Source organism: Achroia grisella, unplaced genomic scaffold, assembly GCF_030625045.1.
Source record: "Achroia grisella isolate CSIRO2021 unplaced genomic scaffold, CSIRO_AGI_Agris_v1 utg501, whole genome shotgun sequence".
NCBI classification, from domain to species: domain Eukaryota; kingdom Metazoa; phylum Arthropoda; class Insecta; order Lepidoptera; family Pyralidae; genus Achroia; species Achroia grisella.
The window spans coordinates 825,827-847,119 of NW_026712897.1; the positions used below are offsets into that span (position 1 = coordinate 825,827).

The following is a 21,293-nucleotide window of genomic DNA, read 5'->3' on the forward strand; positions in this document are numbered from 1 at the left end:
AATTTTTAAACAGAATAAATATTTACTTGTTAACGGTAGTAATAAAGGCTGGTAATCAAGCTGGAGGCAAAATACTACGTAAAAATTACTTGGCATCTTACCATTGATCTAAACATCACACAACTAGTGTGAGTCAAGGTCCTAATGTACCTACATCGAAAGGTAGTAAACGCCAGCGCGATGAAATATATTCTCCACGATTAATTATGAATATATATTCGGGAGCGTGTACAAAATAGGATATTAATGTTAATTTAAGTGATTAAATGCGTAAATAAAAAAAGGTTGGCGTATATTTTCAGATGGAAAGTCACTAACTCAGATATACTCGTATTAGTGACTTTTTTTTACTGAGCTGTAGCTTTACGGAATGTCGCTCGACTGTTCTCTAAAATGCGACTAGATACAATTGTGCGGCATAGTTTTTATTTCTAACGATGTTACCTACGCCGTACTGCGTGTCTTACGTCCCGTTGCTTAATATATGGATATGGCAGGTACGGCCATAACTCTACAGGTATTGATGGACACAATTTTGCAGCTAGTTTTGCTTAAAATAAAGTGTAGGTACATGTTTATTGCAAGCACAGCATGCATATTATTTTTTTAATATAGATTCAATTTGAGTTGAAATTGATTATCATCGTGGCTTACATACGACACTGATTCCTATCCATCGTGTTGGTATTTGTACCAACACATTGTTACGATGTGAGTATGTCAAAATGACAAGCGTTTATCGCGAAATTTTAATTTAATAATTTCTGTTAAAGCAGACACATGCTGCTGCATGTAAAAGACGGGTAAACCCTTGTAGGGTGCGCGTTAAAAAAGCACTGTTTAGAAAAGCGCACGTTAAAAAAACGCGTGTTTAAATATCAAACGCGGGCTTAAGGTGCGTTCGTCGCCGATGTGTAACGTGAACGTAAGCGTGCGGTAGTGACGCGCGCGTACCTGGCAGGCGGGGCAGTGCGGCGGCGCGCAGCCCGCCAGCTCGAGGCGGTGCGGCGCGCGCCACGCGCCCCCCTCGCCGCCGCCCCCGCCCCCGCCACCGCCCCTGCAGCACCCGCCGCCGGCCTCCTCGCACTCCGGCTCCCAGCAGTCCACTTCACCCAGCTGAAAACATTAAGCGATTACTTAGTCATCATTATTTATGTTAATGACCCGGTTTCACGAAGAAAAGCGCGCGCGTTACATTGAGTGATTGTTTATATATATATATATATTTTGTCTTCACTTTTTCGGACACGATTGCTTGTATTTGTTTTTTCTTATAAAATTTTGTCAATATTCAAATTTTATTTTCTATAGACACATTTAACATTTATTAATTATCTACAAGTCTGTAATTAGGTATTTACTCAGTGGGCAGATGTCCGCCATTTTGCAATGATGAGCACCCACGATTGTAATATGCGGGATTGTGTAGGCTAACCAAGCGCGTGCTCTCGTTCTCGTTCTTTGTTCACTTTTATATGCACACTCTTTTCTGCGTGAAAGGCGATTCGCACGTGAAAGAGCGTACGTGTAAAGGGAGCTAATTACTGTAATTACTAATAGTTGATATTAAAAAACCATACAATATGCGAAGCACTTCAGGAGTTACGTACTAGACATTCGCAGATCTGGCACTGGTAGAGCCAGCGCTCGCCACTGCGGAAGGTAACGTGATGCATTTCCTGGTGACGGCAGTGGTAGCGCGGTTCGCAGTGTGGACAGCACGATTCCGGCGCAATCATCAGTGATGTCTCTGTAGTCTGAAACTGTTTAATTAAACAATGACTTCAATATTATCTAATTAATATTTTACTAAACAATTAATTTTGCGTGCTAGGTTTATCTGTAAAGTCAACAAATCTTATCAGTATCAGTGAAACAAATCATATACAAGAAAGAGGGGTAAAGGCGATTTCGGCAGTATAGTTTATTAGCTTCGCCCGCGTTAAATTTATAGCCTGTGTTATTCTGATGTATAAGCTATATTATTATTGTATAGTTTCATTAAAATCCATTCAGTAGATCTGCAGCTAGCATTGCAACGATTATACAAATTTGGGCAAATAGCGTGTGAGCACGTACTGCAACGGTGCGGTTGTCGGCGTCGCAAGCGCAAGCGGCACGCGAGCACGAGGCCACTCCCGCCGCGCACGTGCACGCGCGGCACCCGCCCGCCTCCGCCCAGCGCCACCCGTCCGCCAACACCTCGCCCTGCCACGCGCAGCCTGCGCACACGAACGGCAAAACACTTTTTATTACTTTCCACCAATTGTGATATACTAGTAGATCATGTACAATAATTGAATGTACCAGTGTACGTTAGATAAGTCACTTTATGTAACGTTCACGCAGCGGTTAAAATATATAGTCCCAATAACTAGTATATGTAAGTTAGAATTACATGTAAGAATCATAACACATAAGTTACCACCAATCCTGTCATCACACCAATAAAAAGTAATACTAAAATTGATAATCGTCGCTGTCAGAAATACATTGACTACCATCCGGCTCCTGTAAATACTATTCTTAATAGCGAATTAAGAATCGCATTAGGATTGTAATTAAGTAATTAGTATTAATTTCGTATCTCACCCCTAAATCAAAATACAACAGAATTACGTAAAGCAAATGAAAATCCATGTATTTTAAAATAATGCTGCAAGGTAGGACTAGGTAACTAAACTATAGTTAATTCAGTATATATTTGTATGTACTAACTGAGTTCACAGGGTTGCGTGTCGCATTCGCATCTAAAACCTCCGTCGGTGTTGACGCAGCGTGCGCTCGGGTGGCACGTGTGAAATCCTTCCATGCATTCGTCGATATCTGAAAAATTATAATTATTCAAATTACATAAAAAAAATCTACATTTAGGACATCGAAAAAAAGTATGCCAATAGATGATATAGGATAAGGATAATACATTTATTCAAGTATTACTTACATAGACGTTCTTTCGTCACAAATCTCCTTAATCCTGAGTTACGTTTAAAAAATCATGTCATGAATCGCATAAATGTATATTACCATACTTGGATCAATAAGAATAAACATTAATTGATTTTTACATATAAGAAATTTTTAGTCAAATCATAGTTCAGTAAGCACTCAAGATAAGCTTGCAAGAACTTTAACGGTTGTTCTTATTAAACCTGTCAGTAATATGTTAACATTATATTAGAAATAGTATATGACAAGAGCAATGACAAGACAGGATGTGATCAAACCTTCGCAGTGGTCTCCGTGAGTATCGCGGCGGTACCCGTCGGCGCATACGCAGTAGTAGGAGCCGGGCGTGTTGACGCAGTGCGCTCGCGGAACGCACGGTGCACGTGTATGTGAGGGTAGCGCGGGATGAGCTGGGGGCGCGGGGGGCGTGGGGGCCGCGGGACTGCACTCGTCTACGTCACGCTCGCACCGCGCCCCGACGAATCCACTCGCGCATTCGCACCGCTCTGGGGCCACGCATTCTCCGCCGTTGAGGCATCCGCCCGTGCAGATCGCTGCAAACGTTACCACATTCTCCATAAGGCCGACGTCACGCAAAATATCTAAAATTGTTAATCATGGTGCAGGTATTCAAATTTAGGAAGGTTAAATTTCAGCTAGCATACATCATTACTGCAGGCGGTTTGATTATAACGAATGTTTCAAATTATTATTATTTAAATCTTTTCAATACATCTACGAAAATATTATGTATGCCAGGAAAAACATTAACAGTTTTAAAAAAGTAGGTGATTACACTAATAAAAGCTTACGTAATGTCAACAAACTAGTTTTACCTAAGTGCCGTTTGACGAAAGTCAGTAATTCGTTTTATGGAAATTGCGTAAAGGTTTTACAACAAACTCCCAGAGTCTGTAGTCAATTTGCCAGCAAAAAAATTCAAATGTGTTATAAAATATTTTCTTTATAAAAAAGCTTATTATAAAATTGCAGAATTTATAAATGCTAATAATGTTTTTGTAGAAAATATCTAACTTAAAATTCATAGCGCTGACAATGTTATCTGATTGAACAGAGATTAAGTGCCTAGCGGTTTCTATGTTGATTGTCGCATGCCTAATCCTTGTTGTTAATTAAATATAAGTAAATCAATATTTATTTAAAAGAGCAACACACAAGTTTCTTGCTTATTCTTCTTGTGATGAATCTGCATTCTGAATAAGCGGTAGAATAAAAAAACTTGACTATTTAAAAGTACTTATATTAAGTTTATTTGAATAAAGTTTATTTATATTTCTATATCTATTTATCATGTATGCCACAGATAAATACCTCGCCATATGTCTGTGGTGTTTACTTCAGTGAGCGGGGAACGTGAAGAAGGTAGAAGGAATACAGAATAAATTTTGACCAGTAAACCGTGATGTTGAAATCACTATGGGTTGGTGATGAGCTATTCATATACCATTGAGAAATATTTCCGTCGGTTGTAGAGGTGTGACTTACGCGTGCACGTGTGGCCGTCGCCGGCGTACCCGTCGCGGCACCGGCACGTATACGAGCCAGGTGTGTTGGTGCATTCTGCGGCTGCGTCACATCCGTGAGATGAACTCGCACACTCGTCCACCTAAACGGTTATCAACTTTTATTGTTTCCATTAAAATGGGATATTCAAAATATTATTACTTTTGGTCACATAATAGGCATTACTATTCACATTATGTTAAAATGCATTTATAATAACTAGCGGGATTTCGTCAGAATAAATTTTACTCTCTCAGAGTTAAAATATAGTATATGTCCTACTTAGTGATACAATTTACTTTCATATAAAATTTCATGAAGATCTGTTCAGCCGTCTAATCTTGAAAACTTAACAAACGGACGGACAGGCACACTTTCGCATTTATAATATTAATATGAATTTAAATGATCGGTTTGTTGACGACCTTTACAGGTAACTATGAGATAGCTGATAGAGATAGCAACACATACATGTCCGTTTTGTTTGCAATTGTCACGATTTGTCTCATATCACTGTCACCTGTGGCCCAGGTATCTTAATTGTATATACTTTTGACTAGTTAGGAAACAAAATTTTATCAACTTTTCTTTATTTAATTGTAATAGTAAATAAGCCCGTCTGGTGTGGAACTAATAACAAGCGGCTATAAAGAAAAAAACCACCACGAGCATTTAAAAATCGTAATGTTCATGATATCGTATCTGTTGTTTTTCTGAATATTAGAATATGCGTGTTGTACTTCGGAAATAATATCATATTTACTATTATAGATAGTAGAAGGGTAATTTATAAGTATTGTCATCTAATGATTGTCATTACAAAGAAGTATACTTTATTTACATACTTCAACACAATTGAATTTATCCCGGCGGGCATATCCGGGTAGGCACTGGCATACGTAGCTTCCGACGACATTGACACATCGAGTGTTGAGGTGGCAGTGATGTCCTCGTAACCCGCCTGCTTCCTGACATTCATCCACATCTGGAAATATTAATAGATTTTGTATTTGGATTCAGAGTAAACGAACAATGCAAGAACAACTTGCAAACGATATTCGCAATCTAAAGTGTGAGGGTACTTAATTGTTAGTAGAATAATTCGCACTGGATCACTTCTCGATACGTGAAAAAGAGGAATTAATGTACGATTACGCTATACTGGTTAAGCGGCTTTGTCAGGGTTCTTGTTTTCTTTCTCATGCATTAAATCGGCTTTTATAACCTTCCGTTGTGAATACCAGTAAAATATTAGTATTGTTATTACAAAAAATAATTATGTTTAAAATAATTCAGAGAACTCGTAACATATATTCAGATTCAGTACTGAAAGTTAAGGTTAATATTTTCGTATAAATCGACGTTCACACGATTTTTCTAAATATCATGTTAGAACCTAGTTATAGGTTAACATTTTGTGAGAATATGCAAATAAATTCGGCAACTTGTAATATAATCAGGGATTGTTAGGAATAACAATATTTATAAAACATAGAACATACCTTGACAAGTGAGGCCATCGCCTTGGAAGCCCTGGTTGCAGGTACATGTGTATTTGGTGTTGAGATTCATACATGTCGCATTCTCGTCGCAAGAATGCCCCATGCTGCAATAGTCCACACCTATGAAATAACACATGAGTTTGACAGATTTTTTTAGAATTATCATCTTGTTGAAAACTAACTATAGTTAGTTAGTAGAATAATAAATAACATTTATCTACTTTATAGTTCGTGCCCTTCATTCACGACTCAAGACATAAAAATAACATCATCATCTCGAATCATAGACTCATAGAAGGTATAATAAGTTTGATTAATCATTTTACAAAGCATTGACTCAATAGTAAATCTATTTCAAATCGAGAATATTAGTAATCTCTAAAATATAGCTCTGATCTAAGATTTCCCTTCGCTTGTCTAGAGTTGGTGATGACTTGCCTGGACAGAATTTACAGCACTCCCCCGGCACGGTGAACTGGTCGGGCGGGTCGCAGGGCAGCGGCGGGCAGGCGGTGTCGGGATCGACACGCGAGCACTGCATATTGCCGTCGTGGCACACACACTCCGCGCACTCCTTCGGCGCGAACCTGTCGCCATGCTCGTACAGTGTGCCCTTCAGTAGGCAATGTCCTATGTGTACAAATCATATTAATGTATTAATATTTTACCTGTTTAGCTTGAAACTAGATGACACAGTGTGAATTGCTAAAGTTATTATCATTGAAAATGTAATCTTGTGGAAACCATCAGCATGGGGATTTTCCAAAATTTCCGTTATAATTTGAATGTTTACTTCAGTTTTATTTGTTAATGCGTGTGATATTTTCCTAATAAACTACTATATTTTTCTGTATAATAATGTATACAAATACAATATTTTAACAACTATTTATACTGTACTACTTATACCAACTGCTATAAATATGACCATCATAGAACTCAATGTGAGGTATCTCCATATAAAACCTATAAGATTTGGTAGTAGTAAAAGTTATATTAATCAAGAGAGCCTATTCCTGTACCACAGATTACTAATCTATACTATTAATTACACTATCGTATCCCATTTCTCATGTTATTTGGCAGCAGAATTAATAGGTAATATATATGGATAAAAAAGCTGACTTTCCTTGTATTATATAATTAAGTTTAAATAATATCGCTTACTTAAACATGTAGGACAGCATTCTCCAGGGTGTAGTACTGGATTCTTACACTCTGCTCTATCGCACTCTACTGGCCTGCACGTAATTTCACCGTGCTGCAAATAAAAAAGATGCATAAAATTACTACTTTGGTTTTCAGATTTATTTTTTTGTAACGAAACTTAATTATAGTTTAATTATATATATATTATAGTTTACTTAAAGCTCTGATAACATAATCTTAATCTCTTTTTTAATAGTTAAAATGCTCAATATATTAGAGAACTGTGAAATGAAATTGAATTAATGTCTATAAATTCCCTTAATTTTAATTGCAACAGATAAAAAAATATTAGTTATCTTACCACGCAGGAGCAGCGATTGCAGTCTCGTTGCCAAGTAGCGCCATCAGCGTGAACAGTACCATTAGAGTAGCACGACTTTTGACAGTCACATTGCTCTAATCGTGCTAATCTCGCCTCTGCACCTACTAGCTGGAAAGACATATATACATAATTAAATATTCCGTATCACCATTTGAGTTTATTTTCTGTAATAATATCTTAATCACCTTGAGTGAGAGGTCATGGATATGCGTAGTCAATTCCTGTACGGTAGCTTGCAATAATGCGAATTGGCCGCATGTGGGACATTCAGAGTCCAGTCCTGGGCATTGCGCCAAGTAGCCATGTGGACCGCTTACTAGTCTAACTTCTTGCAGTGTTCCCTGTAATAATCAACTTAAATTTTTGTAAAAGTTCACACGACATAGGAATATTTGTAAATACGGTGTAAAAAGATTATAGAATATTGTCAACAAAGTGTAAAAAATAAGTTTGAGAAGTTTGATTTTGTTCTTAAGAATGAATAGGAAGAAAGGACTCACTTTAAATAACGAGTGCTTGTTATTTCTCTGTCCAACCCATAGTGATAGCTGAGGTTGGGTAAAGTTACGATCTGGTGGCAAAATGAGACGTCGGTACAGCGGGTGGCAGTCGACCAGCAGCGTGGCTTGTGCCCCCGACACGGCGAGTGCAAGCCGATGCCACGCGCCGTCCGCCAACCGGAACGGGAAGGTTTCAACGCGCGGCGTAGCCGTGCCCGCAGCAACATAATGCAGTCGCACCTCGTCGCGGCGACCACTTGACTGCACCTCCAAGTACCTGCGCACCGCCACACTGATGCATTACACATCGCACTGCGCTCTCGGAATGTCTCCGCCGCTTCCTCGCGAACTGTTCCGAGGTACACATAAACAAAGCAAACAACACATATATCTGCGAACGGGGCGGGACCGGCTGCGAGCGGACCTCGGCTCGCTCTATATCTCAATATCGCTCGGCCAGGATAGGGGACCATGTACCTCGGAACGAATCGCGTTCGGTCTCGACCGAGTTTCTAAGGCAACTGACAGATCTCAACTTAGAGGCATTGAGCGTCTCGTAATGTGTCCGACTTCACACAGAAATATTTGGGAACATTTACAACCGTCGACGACCCCGCGGGCGATCCCTTCGTTGGAAGCGAGGAGCGTGACGTGATGTAGACAGTCGTCGAACATAAAACGAGACAATAGGGAATCCCATGTCGCTTGGAATGCAAGTGCGGACGAGCCCGACGGTGTCCTCTGAGAGTAAAAGTACCCGTGGTCGAACGCGTCACGGCAAACATTAACATCCAGGTAAACATCAAGAGGCGGATAAATAGGGACGATTGGACAGTTACAAACACAACACGTCAAGACACATAACACAAGACGGACGGCAATATAGGAAACGCGGGCAGCGCATGCAAGCCGGCTCTCCCTCGTGTACATATATCCATGCAGAGGTCACAGTGAGCGCAATAAGGTCAACGGATGGATCGAGGAGGACATTCCGAGGCACAGGACATTCCAAGATACATGATTCTCCCCTATGCGCGCGCACGCATGGGGTCGCGAGGCGAAATGCGTGCACGCGCAGCGATGTTGAGATCTAGAACTCACCGTGCGGTGCCGCCTCGCTCCGCGTGCCGCGCCGCCGCTCCTCGGTACCGTGTCTGCGGCGGCGTACACCTCGTGCCTCCCGTTGATTTTCATCGGAAACTTTCTACTCGACATCAAATTGATTGAATCAATAAATCTTATTACAATAATTCTTTTGCAATAATTAGGTTCATACTCATTTTATTAGGCAAAAATTAGATGTCATAGAATTATGTGTAAGATTTATGATATTTCGCTAATTCTTTTAATTTGATTTGTTGTGAAAACAGGCCTTTATATGGCTGTACTGTAATTAATGTTTATGTGTTAGTGCGCTGTTAACCAAAGTTCCTTCAAGGACAAAAATACTGAAATGGTACCTGTTGTAGCCGTGTGAGAATGATAGTATGGTTCCGGAGTTGGCAGGTTCTTGCCGCAACGCAGCCAAGACAGTGAACTCCGGCGAACGTCTAAGCAACTCCGCGGCGCGCTCGAAGGCGCTTCCTTCCACCTGCAGTGACCTCGACTCCCCTGCAATGTTACACAATTGCTCAAGTTATATAAGGGCCATCTAAAAATTATGTCATACATATTTTTGACCCCTACTCAGTCCTTGTTCCATAGAATTTACTTTTGACATTTCCTACAATTTGCGGTGCAATAAATTGAGATAGGCATCAAACAATACCACCCACGTGATAGTTTCGTGCTTAAAAGTCCTTGGCATCATAACGATCGCTATTGGCTACAAGCCAAATGCCTACTTGTTGTCTTGGACCTAAATTTCCCCATTTCTTTTCGTTGCATTAAGTAACCCTGAATTATAAAGACATTAACAATCAGAAATGTTATAAATGAAAATAAGATTAACGAAAAGTAGGCTATATTCCCCCGATAAAAATTAAGTAGGTCACCAAATTATACAACAAAGTTTGAACTTTCGGGTAATTTGATTCCATGTACATTGGAAAAATAAAACAACATAAAGTATAAAAATATAGATAACAGATATATTTTCAATATAAACTACCGAAGTAACCGCAATGCGGGTAGCGGATTCACATATTGAACAATTGTATTTCTGTATATTGAATGTCACTACTAGTTTGCATTATATACATAATATAATATTACCAATGAACTCACCATTGTGGTTACGTATATACACGACAGAGTAGTAAAAACTATATTTTCCCCATTGAATTCATAAATGATTGTATTATGACTATGTATATTATAGAAGATACAGAAGTTTGTCAATGGAAAGGCAATAATATTGCAGTTTACTGCATTATTAATAAGACTTTCCCCTACGTTATTTCAGTCATATCCAAATGAAATATGAAGCAATTTTAAAAGATTCTTACCCTACCGCTCTATTAGAGGGTGCTACATCCAATGTAGTAGACACGTCATTCAAGAAATTCCTCAAACATGAACGGTTCAAGCTACTATGGTTGATTTTTAACTGTAGAGTGAATGTGCAAACTAATTGATATTAAATATCATTTTAGGTGAGGGGAGATGAAGAATGCACTGTACCTATAAGATATACATCTTAGCAGATTCCACAGTTACTTTTCTTAATAAAATTGGTTTATTGTTATTCAAATTCGCTTCAGTAAAGTTTATAAAAAAATATCTTATGAGTACTCTTTATCACAAAGCTGAACTGGACCCGTAGAAGAATAGTTAATGACTTTACTAAATATAACCAAAGTCTTACGGTTATAGTACTCATCAGACTCATCACAAATTAACTTTACGGTCTTTTATTCGGATGCTAGCTTGATGAGATTTATCTCTTTGACAACAGCTATAGACTCTATTCCCTATTTGACCTCGTTATGGGACGATTTTTATTTTAAAATTCTTAATGATCATCTATTTTTCTTTTTCATACTGAGAGACTCTCAGGTTTGGTTTAATATATAGATTTAATAACAAGTCCTACTACACATTTAAAGTATATGTCAATAATAAATAAACATGTTTTTAATTAGATCGTGATACTCTGTTATAAAATGATACTTATAAATATTAGTATACTATGTTTAAACTAATCCACTTTAGTTAGACATTAGACAAAATACGTATTGTGTTTAAGTCTATTATAATAATCGCTATGGGGAAAGGATTACGTAAACGTTAACACCGTACACTTAAATTCCTGGAAACATTCTCGAATTGGGTTGTTTTTCCTTCAGTCGTATAATAACCGAGTATATTACGAATCGGTAGGTGTGGGCGGGTGTCATCGAACTGTCGGGGTAGTTGGGAACTTTCTCGCCGTTCGAAGTTTATTTGTACATATGTATATGTATTCGATGTCATATTAATATTGTTAGATGTTTCAAACACTGCGAAGTCGAATTAAACAAACTAATATCAACGTGAATACGTAAGTTTACAAAGTATAAGTGATGAATATGTCAGAATATAAGGTTATCCATACATACCTATCCTGTACCTGTTCCCATTAGGAATCTGATAAATAAATACTATTACTTCTCTGATAGATAATACTCTTGTAACATGTTCTCATAATCAACTTTTGAATAGCTGAGATATTTAATTATACTTCTAATTACCGAAAATAGTTTTAAGTAAATAGTAGTTCTTTCGTAAATTTAATCCAAAAAAGTAGGATGTATTACTTCTTACGTTTTTTGTTGTGACTATCAACTTTTCCAGTGGTAGTCGTAAGACAGATTTGTCTGCTCGTAATAGTTGTCTACATCTACCGTCATCTTCGGCCCTCTATAAATATTGAAAACTCTTATATATTATCGTCTTAATAATGTGATATCGTTTATACAATGTATGGAATTGATATTGTAAAGATACCATTTCAAAAGACAAGATCATTTTATAACTAATCATACAGTTCTTTTGTAACGCCGTGATCACACAACTAAATTCACGCACAAGTTAATCCAAGCTGAATAAATTCTTATCATTTTTATTAGACCTTGGAATAATTTTCAATAAGTTAAAAATCAGAAAGCATTGTATAAGAGCCGAGAAGTTGTTTTTCCGTGGTCGCATAGCACCCCCTTTCGTCCGTTGCGATCCCCTTCCGCGCGATTTACCGCCGCCACAGGGGGCCATTCCGTCATTCACGTGCGTTATTATTTCGTCATCCCTCGTCTACCCTCGCCAATTTAAATCTCACTGTATTGCGCACTTTATTACTCACTCGTTTGAACTGTAACTGCTCGTGTGCCAGTTATCGGACAAAATGACATTCTCGAAAATTTGACTAATTTCATTTTTCCGGATAAAGTCGGAGGTCGTTAGTTCTGATTTATTTGGTATTCGTAGTTCAACGACTTATAAAATGTAATGAAAACTTTTCATCGCAGAAAAGATTATGTTGTTACCCTTGTATGTTTATTTGATTTATTATTAAATTAAAATTTATGAATCTGTTAATCTTATTTGGCCGTCTAACATGCAAGTCTTTCATAATTCCTTTCTTAATGATTCAAGAGAGTGTGAAGAAATATAGCAAATGAGTGCATTTGTGCGTGATTCTTATCCATGATAAAACAGTTGTCTATATATAATCTAAGTTGTCTAAATATAAACAGAATCGGCATACCATACATAATTCCTAAGAATATCGCTTAACAAAAACTATTGAAGGACCAATCCCGTCTTTTTCGAAAATCTTAGATTAAATAATGTAATAAATCATTCTTAAACAAGGCACGGATGACAGATTTAAGTACATATGTTTTTAACGTGGGGTTGGCCGGTATCGTACTTCATACCTATTTCAGTTCGTAATAAATTCAAAGCATATTAACATGACGGCTATAACCGGGCATATCTTTTATTGCAACCCCAGCAATGTTTTGGTTTAATTAAATCACCCCAAATATCATTCTGGCGACAAGCAAATATTTGCAAAGCTTTATGTAAACACTTTATTGAATGGTTGCCCGCGGGCCTTTATTTATTGGCAATCGTTTATCACTTGCGCACATGTGCCAGATTTGTATTCACAAATAATATAACATTACCGTAATCCGAAATTGCAATCTTAGGACCTATAACAATATATAGTACATATATAATTTATAAGTTAGTACAATAAACATATTTCAGAACTATATGTTAATGTTAAGACGGCTCATTTTTATTCCGGAAAATAACTTTATACATATATATAAAATACTTCTCTAATATTATTACATTCTTAACATTTGTTTTATTAATGTTTAATATAGTTTACCAAAATAAAAGTTGCACCTCCACGTAACAACATTTGAGCAAATATAATATAGGTTTACATCGCCGTAGCGTCCCGTCCATCAATAGATGTAATCCTAACCTTTTAGAGCTATTGTTATTCTAGCGTTGGTATTATGTAACATTATATGTGATCTTTAAAACCCTTAATATTCTTTGGATTGACCAAATAACACTCTGACTCTTTTTGTTATAACAATTGTGTATTACATAATATGAGAATATATAAAATGTAATGTGCAGATAAAATATCTTATTTTAATATATCCATCTTGATTTTGAAATTGTAAAATTAATGTATAATATTATACTATAGTATTTATATACAATACATAAGAGACACATGTAACAGGATAGGCAATAAGCACCACGATGGACTTACTAACGTATCTATTTTGCGAGTCAATTTTAGTTACTATATATAATTATATTGTAATAATATATAATATACCTATTTATATAATAATTATGTAGTAATTAGTATTGTTTGTAAGCTAAACATAGTGTCATAGAGGGCCTTTACATGTCCACTGTCCACTCATTCATAAAGAGTCAATGGTCTGAAGTTTTCGCGTGATTTCTCTTATGTGGGTAACAGGGCGGTTCACTGAGCAAGGAAAGATCACAAACTCATTGAGGTATATATAGAAGGTAATCAAGATGTAGCCTATGTAAAAAAGCTGAACATTATTATAATGAATAATTCAGATATCATTATATGTAATATATAATATGTCTATGACAGCCTCGGTGATCTAGAGGTTTAGCACACCGCTTTACTATCCGATGGTCGTGGATTCGATTCCTCGCACGGTACAAACATTTATATTCATGAGTATGATTGTTGGTATCGGTCTGGGTGTTTTCTATGTATAATATGTATTTATTTACAAAAAAAAATGTATCCATGTATTTATATCAGTTATCTAGTACCCACAACACAAGCTCTGCTTAGCTTGGCACTAGATGGCGCTGTGTGAATTGAATAAAAAAAAATCTATTATTATTATTATGTATATGTAATGTTATCCGTACTAATCACTATAATAATTAGCTTAAGCTATTAATTTGTCTGCTTTTGTGTTTGGTGTCAAATATGTCAATTACTGATCTTAATTTTATGAAATTTATTATGCGGTTATATTAAGCAAAATGAGTTACTATGGACATGGAAAAAGAAATACAATAGGGCAAAGAAAAAGAAATCAAAATCTATTCATATTTTCTTTACCGTAGATCTTGTAATCTATAAAATTTTTTGTTAATACAGATGACAAGTACCGCCCTAGATTAGTTAACTTTAAGGTAAATGTACCTTAAGTTAATTAATTTATTTGGAAAAATATTATTTTTGATTACAGTATAATTGTGCACTATTAATAACAAATAAATTAAAGAATTATCTATGTATTATTAAACGTCTGCTCCTATTGCGAACTTCCTCCATTGAAAAGACGGTTAATATGTGGTCAGTCATCTGACTGACCATGTATCTACATGATTTATTCATGACAATGTGGAAGTAGAGTAGAGCGCAGTTTGCGATGCTTGGTACTATAATGCTAGTAATATGCATTTAACATGACAGCGCCGCTGTCCCCGACATTGACTAGTCGTCGGACGGCCTACTATTCCGAGGGCTTCAATGTTATGTTGTGATTAGTTTATATGTCTACTACAGGCTTCTGTTTATGAATTGTTAGATAATTGATTACTTACAAATATATTTTAATAGAAAATCTCAATGTTACTACTATATATATATATATATAAATAAATGGGTTAACTTTTATATTTATTAATTACTTTTTATTAATATTAAACCTTAACGAATATACGTCTAAACCGTATTCAGAAATCACTCTGTTGATGGATGAAAATCTGTTCAGTAGTTATTGTGGTTATAATGAATATATAGGCGGACGTAGCGGGGGACATGGTTTCATAATAAAAATATAGTACTATTAATCAATTCCCATTAACTGAGATATACCGCTGACCATCTGTAGCATTTAGAGAACCTCTACAGAAACTATACACATGAAACAAATAATAGTAATTATCGTATAAATTTCCGATATTTGAAAATAATTTATTCTACCCCCTACCTTTTACTATCTATATCTATTTTCTCATATAGTTGTAGACCTGTTACAAAAGGATATAATAAAATTCATAATTTAAGGTCTATTTTTACTACTCGACTATAATATAGTAATAACAATTTAAACACCAACCTAACAACAATTTACGAGAGTTTGTCATAACTTTTTCCTGTAAGTAAAATTATTATATCTTTATATACTTCGAAGAAAATAATTATATTAGTTTCAATGCCAAATACAATACTTTATAAGAATTTTCTTGGAAATTCGTGACTTTTACATATGGACATCATAATATCACATAGAAATTTTTATCTAATTACAAAAATAGTATTCCTTTTCAACTCCAATGAGATATAAGACTGTCTGTTTGTGATAAGGGCTTGTGCTGTGGAGGGTCCGATACGACATTGTTCTGATGCAGAATAAAGCCGCACTGCTCGTGACGTTTGACACTTGAACCGGTGACGATGGGACAATATGGCACGAGCTGTGATCCCCACAAATTAGGGCGAACACCCTCGGACAATTACGCAAGTGCTTAATGGTAGGGATTACGTTACGCGTAAGTGAAACTATAATACAGCAGGTCTTTTGCAAAATATTAGGGTTGTCGTAATACTGGAATTAACGAAATAAAAATAAATCCGATTTATAAAAAGAGGAATGAATTTACAATAAATGTCTTCTTTCTCAATTCGAATGTAATATATGTCGATATGTATTGGTTCCATTACAGAGATTGGATTAATCTTCGAACATAGTTTTCGTTATGTGGATATATTATATTATGTATAGAAAATGTTGTTTTCCTCAAATATAATAAGTAAAATAAAAGTAACTATATCAATATTAAAAGATTCTAAAAAATAAATCAATACTTTTATATAAACCTAAAATAAAATGTAATCCATATTTTAAATTGGTTATATAATATGTAAATCTATAAATATAATAATACTATTGACGATAATTATTACCGAGATTATTGTTTTGAAATAAAATTATTCTAATATTATAAAGAGGCAAAGTTTATGAGTATGGATGTCCTCAGTAATCTTCGATACTACTGATCCGATTTTGAAAATTTTTTCTGCGTTGCATAGCCCTTCATAGAGGTAGGTAATATATAAAATATCACGCAACTGCAATGAAAAATGTCACAAAAACGGCGAAAATGACACAGACGTATTTGCGGGAGTGAGTTAGCTATTGATATTTTATATACGTTAGGCTGAATAATTTCATCTGATACGGCAATAGTATTATAATAATACATTACAATTCGTTATCTAAATATTAAAACATTGCATTCTGACATCATCATTAAAGACACCCCTTGACGACATAAATTCAAGCGAACGGAGAAGCAAGTTAATAATCTCCACAGTGAGGGATTGCGGATATTTGCCGGGTGGATTAATGTTCGCTGGACAATAATGAGACTGGTCAGGGGACGCGGCTTTTCAGGGATTACAACCAATTTACATTCTCATTTGAAATCTGATCACACTGACTCAGAGAAATTCAATTTGTCACTAGAATTGAATGAATTGGAAAATTTATTGAATTCGATTAGAACTGGATCAAGGAGACTATAAAATAAAATATTAAACTTGATTATTCATAAATGAAATAAACATCGTCTGATGTATATCAAATTGTCTATGTTCGCTTGAGAATATTTTGAAATTATTTTAAAAGTAAAATATTCGATTACATGTACCCTACATATAATCGAATATTTTACTTTTAAAATAATTTCATTCGTTCATATAACGTTTTTCAACAACAATTTTACGATTTTGCCATCGCGTATCTTTATATATACTTGTCTATTATTTTTATTTTATCCCGCAATATATCATTATTGAAAACGATCGGTTAGTCGCATTCGCCACCCTAAAGTATTGAAGTGGATCGACTTCCTATCCACGAGTCACGTCTTCATCGCTCTTTCATGCCGATTATAAATATCAAAGTTTAGGGTAAACACAATAGAAGCACGCCCTTGTCTGCGGCCCTCGGAATCTATAACTCAAAAAATAGGTACATAATTTCTGTAAACTTGAGAAGCTTATTAGAGTATTGAAAAAATAAAGTGTAAAATTATCGATAAAATAGTTTGTGGTATGTAGGGATGGTTTAATTAAGAACTTATTTGCTTAATTGAACAATTATAACCATTTGCACATTCATCGAACTAGATCTTTATATTAATAAAGATCTAGTTCGAAGAATGTACATCTTTATACTGAGATTCTCTGAGAATCTCAGGTGTATATTTATCAGGCGAATATTTATTTCATACGTATATCTATATACAACTTACATTTATATCCATCAAGTAGTTTTGGTTAAATATTGCGTAAAATATCCGAACAAGTAACATTTCGTATTGCAGATAAAGTAATTGTACAGGTACACTATATAAATACACGATATAAAAATTTGTACTTCAATATTAAGTAATATTTACATCAAATGTATTTTAACGAGAAATGTTTGACATTCCATAATTAACAGAACACGTATGTACAATATTATTAAAAGAGGGAATGTCGCTTCAAAAGTAATATAAGTCATCAACTTTGTAGTTAGATAAGCTAATATCAACTGTATGGATACTAAATTTTGAAGAGGTGTGCCTTGAATCGTTCATCACTAATGGAACGCCTTAAGTAGAATTGCAACAGAATGGATTGCACATTCGTAGCTCGTAGCGCCGTCCATGTTTATGATCCATTATGGTTACGACAATCCATTCGTCTACGGGGGAATTTAATCTCATAGTTAGTTTGAAGTGTTGGCATACTATGAAGGTATTCTATAGCACTGAGGAATTCATAATTTATAGTTACGAACATTAAGTTTGTACTGTTATTAAAACAATTATATAAGGGAATTAAACTAAAGGGAATATTAAACTATTTCTTTTAATTTGCTGACATACTTATTGTGAAATCTTGCATAAGTTCAAATTTTTTCGAACGTTGTTATTTTCGTAACTATTAAATTCTACTAACTACATATTTCAGTTCTTGTGTGTATAAAACATATACGGACTTATAGTTGCAGTAAAGATCTTGTAGTCAGACTTTATAGCGTTAATGTTTTGAAAGGTTGTTAAGTTGTTGATTGTTCAGTTTTAGAGAGTATCATAAATATGTAAAAATAGAAAAGAAAGATTGTTAAATCTGGCATATAGAATAACTTTTCCGTTAATATGAGTGCGGGTAGAGATACGAGGTATACCTTGCAGGGTGTAGGCAGTCCGCTGAGGCTGCATGCCCGGCGTGACGGTCACGCCGGCACGCGTCGTGTTGTGCAGGGACAATGCGCCCAGCAGGTCTAGCTCGGTGGCTGAAACAAAAAAAAAACAAATTGAAATAATATATCTCGAACCCATACTATTTTTATAATTTACACTAGTATTACTATGTATTGGAATTTAGTGAACTATAGTCGTCTTTCGCGACATTCCTTTAGACTACATCCGGCAGTCTTCTTCAGGGTATGTCGCGCCCGTTACGGTAAGTACGAGGCTAAACAATCGTAAGGAAAGACAAAAATATAGTAAGTTCATTAAATTCCCGTATATATATAAAATGTTCATTGACCTAGAAGAAAGTACGAAACGTAAGTAAATCACCCTGTAAGATGATGGAAAATATAGGTGCGTAATAAAATATCTGAAACTCTGAAATCTGTTCATTAATTTAGTGTGATTGTGTTACAGTTATAACAATTATCCAAAAAGACTAAATTACGTATTTAGAAATAAGTAAACGGAATAAAATTACCATAGAAGAATTACATAAGAAATATAGAGTCTACTTATACAGTTGTGGGCTTGAGTACTTCTGTCATCCTGTGTTCTATTTACTAGGTACGGAGCCATAAGAAAACAAATAAAAATTTTTTTTATTCATATTCTGTTAAAAACTCTTGTTATGTCAAATCGAGATGAGAAGAATGCTTTCGAGATGAGAAGAACTGGTAAAACATTGTTTACAATATACAAAATTAATTTTTAAATTCAAAGGGAGAATAAAGTGACCTCCAACATATGCTATTGCAATTTGTCAAAAGTCAATAGTGTAATCAGTATTAGTAATCTGTACAGACTAGTCCTCACAAGCAGCATCCGTTTATGAGTAACATCACAGTGGTCGTGTGTTTACGATGATGTAAGGTCTGTCGCGGTCTTCATCATATATATATATATATATAAGCGACGGTTCCGTCAGCTTGTTTGCCGTTACAGTTACATAAAAGAAATTTTTGTCAAGAATTATATAATATATTCCATAAAGAGGAAAATAATGTATGTGTAAGAATATGTTTCATAATTCACTGAATATGGGACATATTCTTAAACATACTCTAATTTTTTTTTTGAGACACGGTGCGATGCTTTCACAGCCTATGAATGAGTATGCTTGTGACACTAGCTGAATACTGCCTGGTTACTGACTATGTTACTTGAAAATCTTGAGTTATGGAGTACTTATATTAGGCTAATAATTCTCCCGAGTCTTCTGTAGATAATTAAAAGGCAAAATAATACAAGTAGGTATATAGCACAGAAATAAATACGGTAGTTCGACGAACACCCCATAGAATATCATACTCATATCAGTATAAAATCATATAATTTTTTCTATTTTGCCTTGGTAGAGAAACATGAAACGACAAGCCATGTTAAAGTAAATTTCATAGTCATATAATCAACAACTTTAATAGATAGCTATTTTTATTTTATACGTCCTATAGAAACGAAAATAAATGGTTAATTATCTGTTTTATTTTTGAGTCAATTTCGTGTAGTTAATACATATGCAAACGTATATCAAACGATATAATGGATTCATTATCATCAATTATACGACCCGTTTCCGACATATTACTGTTTCTGTCTTATGAATATTTACGATCCATAAACTCGTAGTGGCCTACATCCGAACAATCAATATTAGGAGACGAAGGAGGCCGAAAATCTGAGAACTCACAGCCTCGAGTATCGATCCGAGGCATGTAGGCTTCATGAAAAATACAAACTCAATGTCGATTGTGGCGAGCCCGAGAAACCTACTTTTAGCGTTTGATAAAGTGCTCAGTTTATACATTGAGAATATAACAGTCCGCATTGTCATATGACTGACATAGTACTTAAATTATGGTTACACAATTATATTTTGTTCCACAAAAAATGAATTAAATTCTTCAATAAGGAATCGCAGTATGTTAGAATTGTAACCCTTGGAGTTACACGTTACCGTTATCTGAACTTCCTTTGCCTATATCTACGTCATATATTTTAATATGAGTTCCTTATATTATATTGTATATTTAATAATACTGAAACGGAAAGATAGGAGAAAGAAAAGATAGGAGACGTCATTTCAGACATACTAGTTGTATGTACTGGCGTATAGTACATATATACCTACTTTAGCTTTCTATATGTGAAAGAATTTTTAATATTGGTGATGTATTTGTTTATTCATTCATTCCGAACCAACATGATATTCTAATATAGATGTCTGAGTACGATTACTTATAATAAGAAGCAGTACTATTAGATAGTAATATAGTAAACTTTCTTTAATTTACATATCCATACAATACCGCAATAAAAATTAACTGTGTTTATCTTATTTATACTAAATAAATAAGACAAAACAAACTAAATAGATATATCACTCAAGATAGATAATAATGTAAAAGGACCACGTAGCCGTGCGCTACACCAGCGTAGGCTTGAAGCTACGAACTGGCACAACTACATTAATCTCGCTCTATTTATTTAATATTAGTTGCTCATGTACAACAATACTCTATT

General features: G+C 35.2%; 1 protein-coding gene across 1 annotated transcript in view; it reads right to left on the bottom strand.

Annotated features, from left to right (window-relative positions):
• The window catches only part of LOC131846112 (protein kinase C-binding protein NELL1-like), a 44,409-nt gene that overhangs the window by 1,450 nt on the left and 21,666 nt on the right, over positions 1–21,293 (bottom strand). The window contains exons 2-16 of the mRNA XM_059195338.1: positions 18,704–18,811; positions 9,467–9,617; positions 8,007–8,283; positions 7,692–7,847; positions 7,486–7,614; positions 7,143–7,236; positions 6,414–6,605; positions 5,976–6,095; positions 5,319–5,458; positions 4,456–4,576; positions 3,228–3,503; positions 2,719–2,826; positions 2,080–2,222; positions 1,611–1,763; positions 955–1,116 (exon numbers count right to left, since the gene is read on the bottom strand). Coding sequence (XP_059051321.1) covers positions 955–1,116; positions 1,611–1,763; positions 2,080–2,222; positions 2,719–2,826; positions 3,228–3,503; positions 4,456–4,576; positions 5,319–5,458; positions 5,976–6,095; positions 6,414–6,605; positions 7,143–7,236; positions 7,486–7,614; positions 7,692–7,847; positions 8,007–8,283; positions 9,467–9,617; positions 18,704–18,811 — 2,330 coding nt within the window. The remainder of the gene's footprint in view (positions 1–954; positions 1,117–1,610; positions 1,764–2,079; positions 2,223–2,718; positions 2,827–3,227; positions 3,504–4,455; positions 4,577–5,318; positions 5,459–5,975; positions 6,096–6,413; positions 6,606–7,142; positions 7,237–7,485; positions 7,615–7,691; positions 7,848–8,006; positions 8,284–9,466; positions 9,618–18,703; positions 18,812–21,293) is intronic.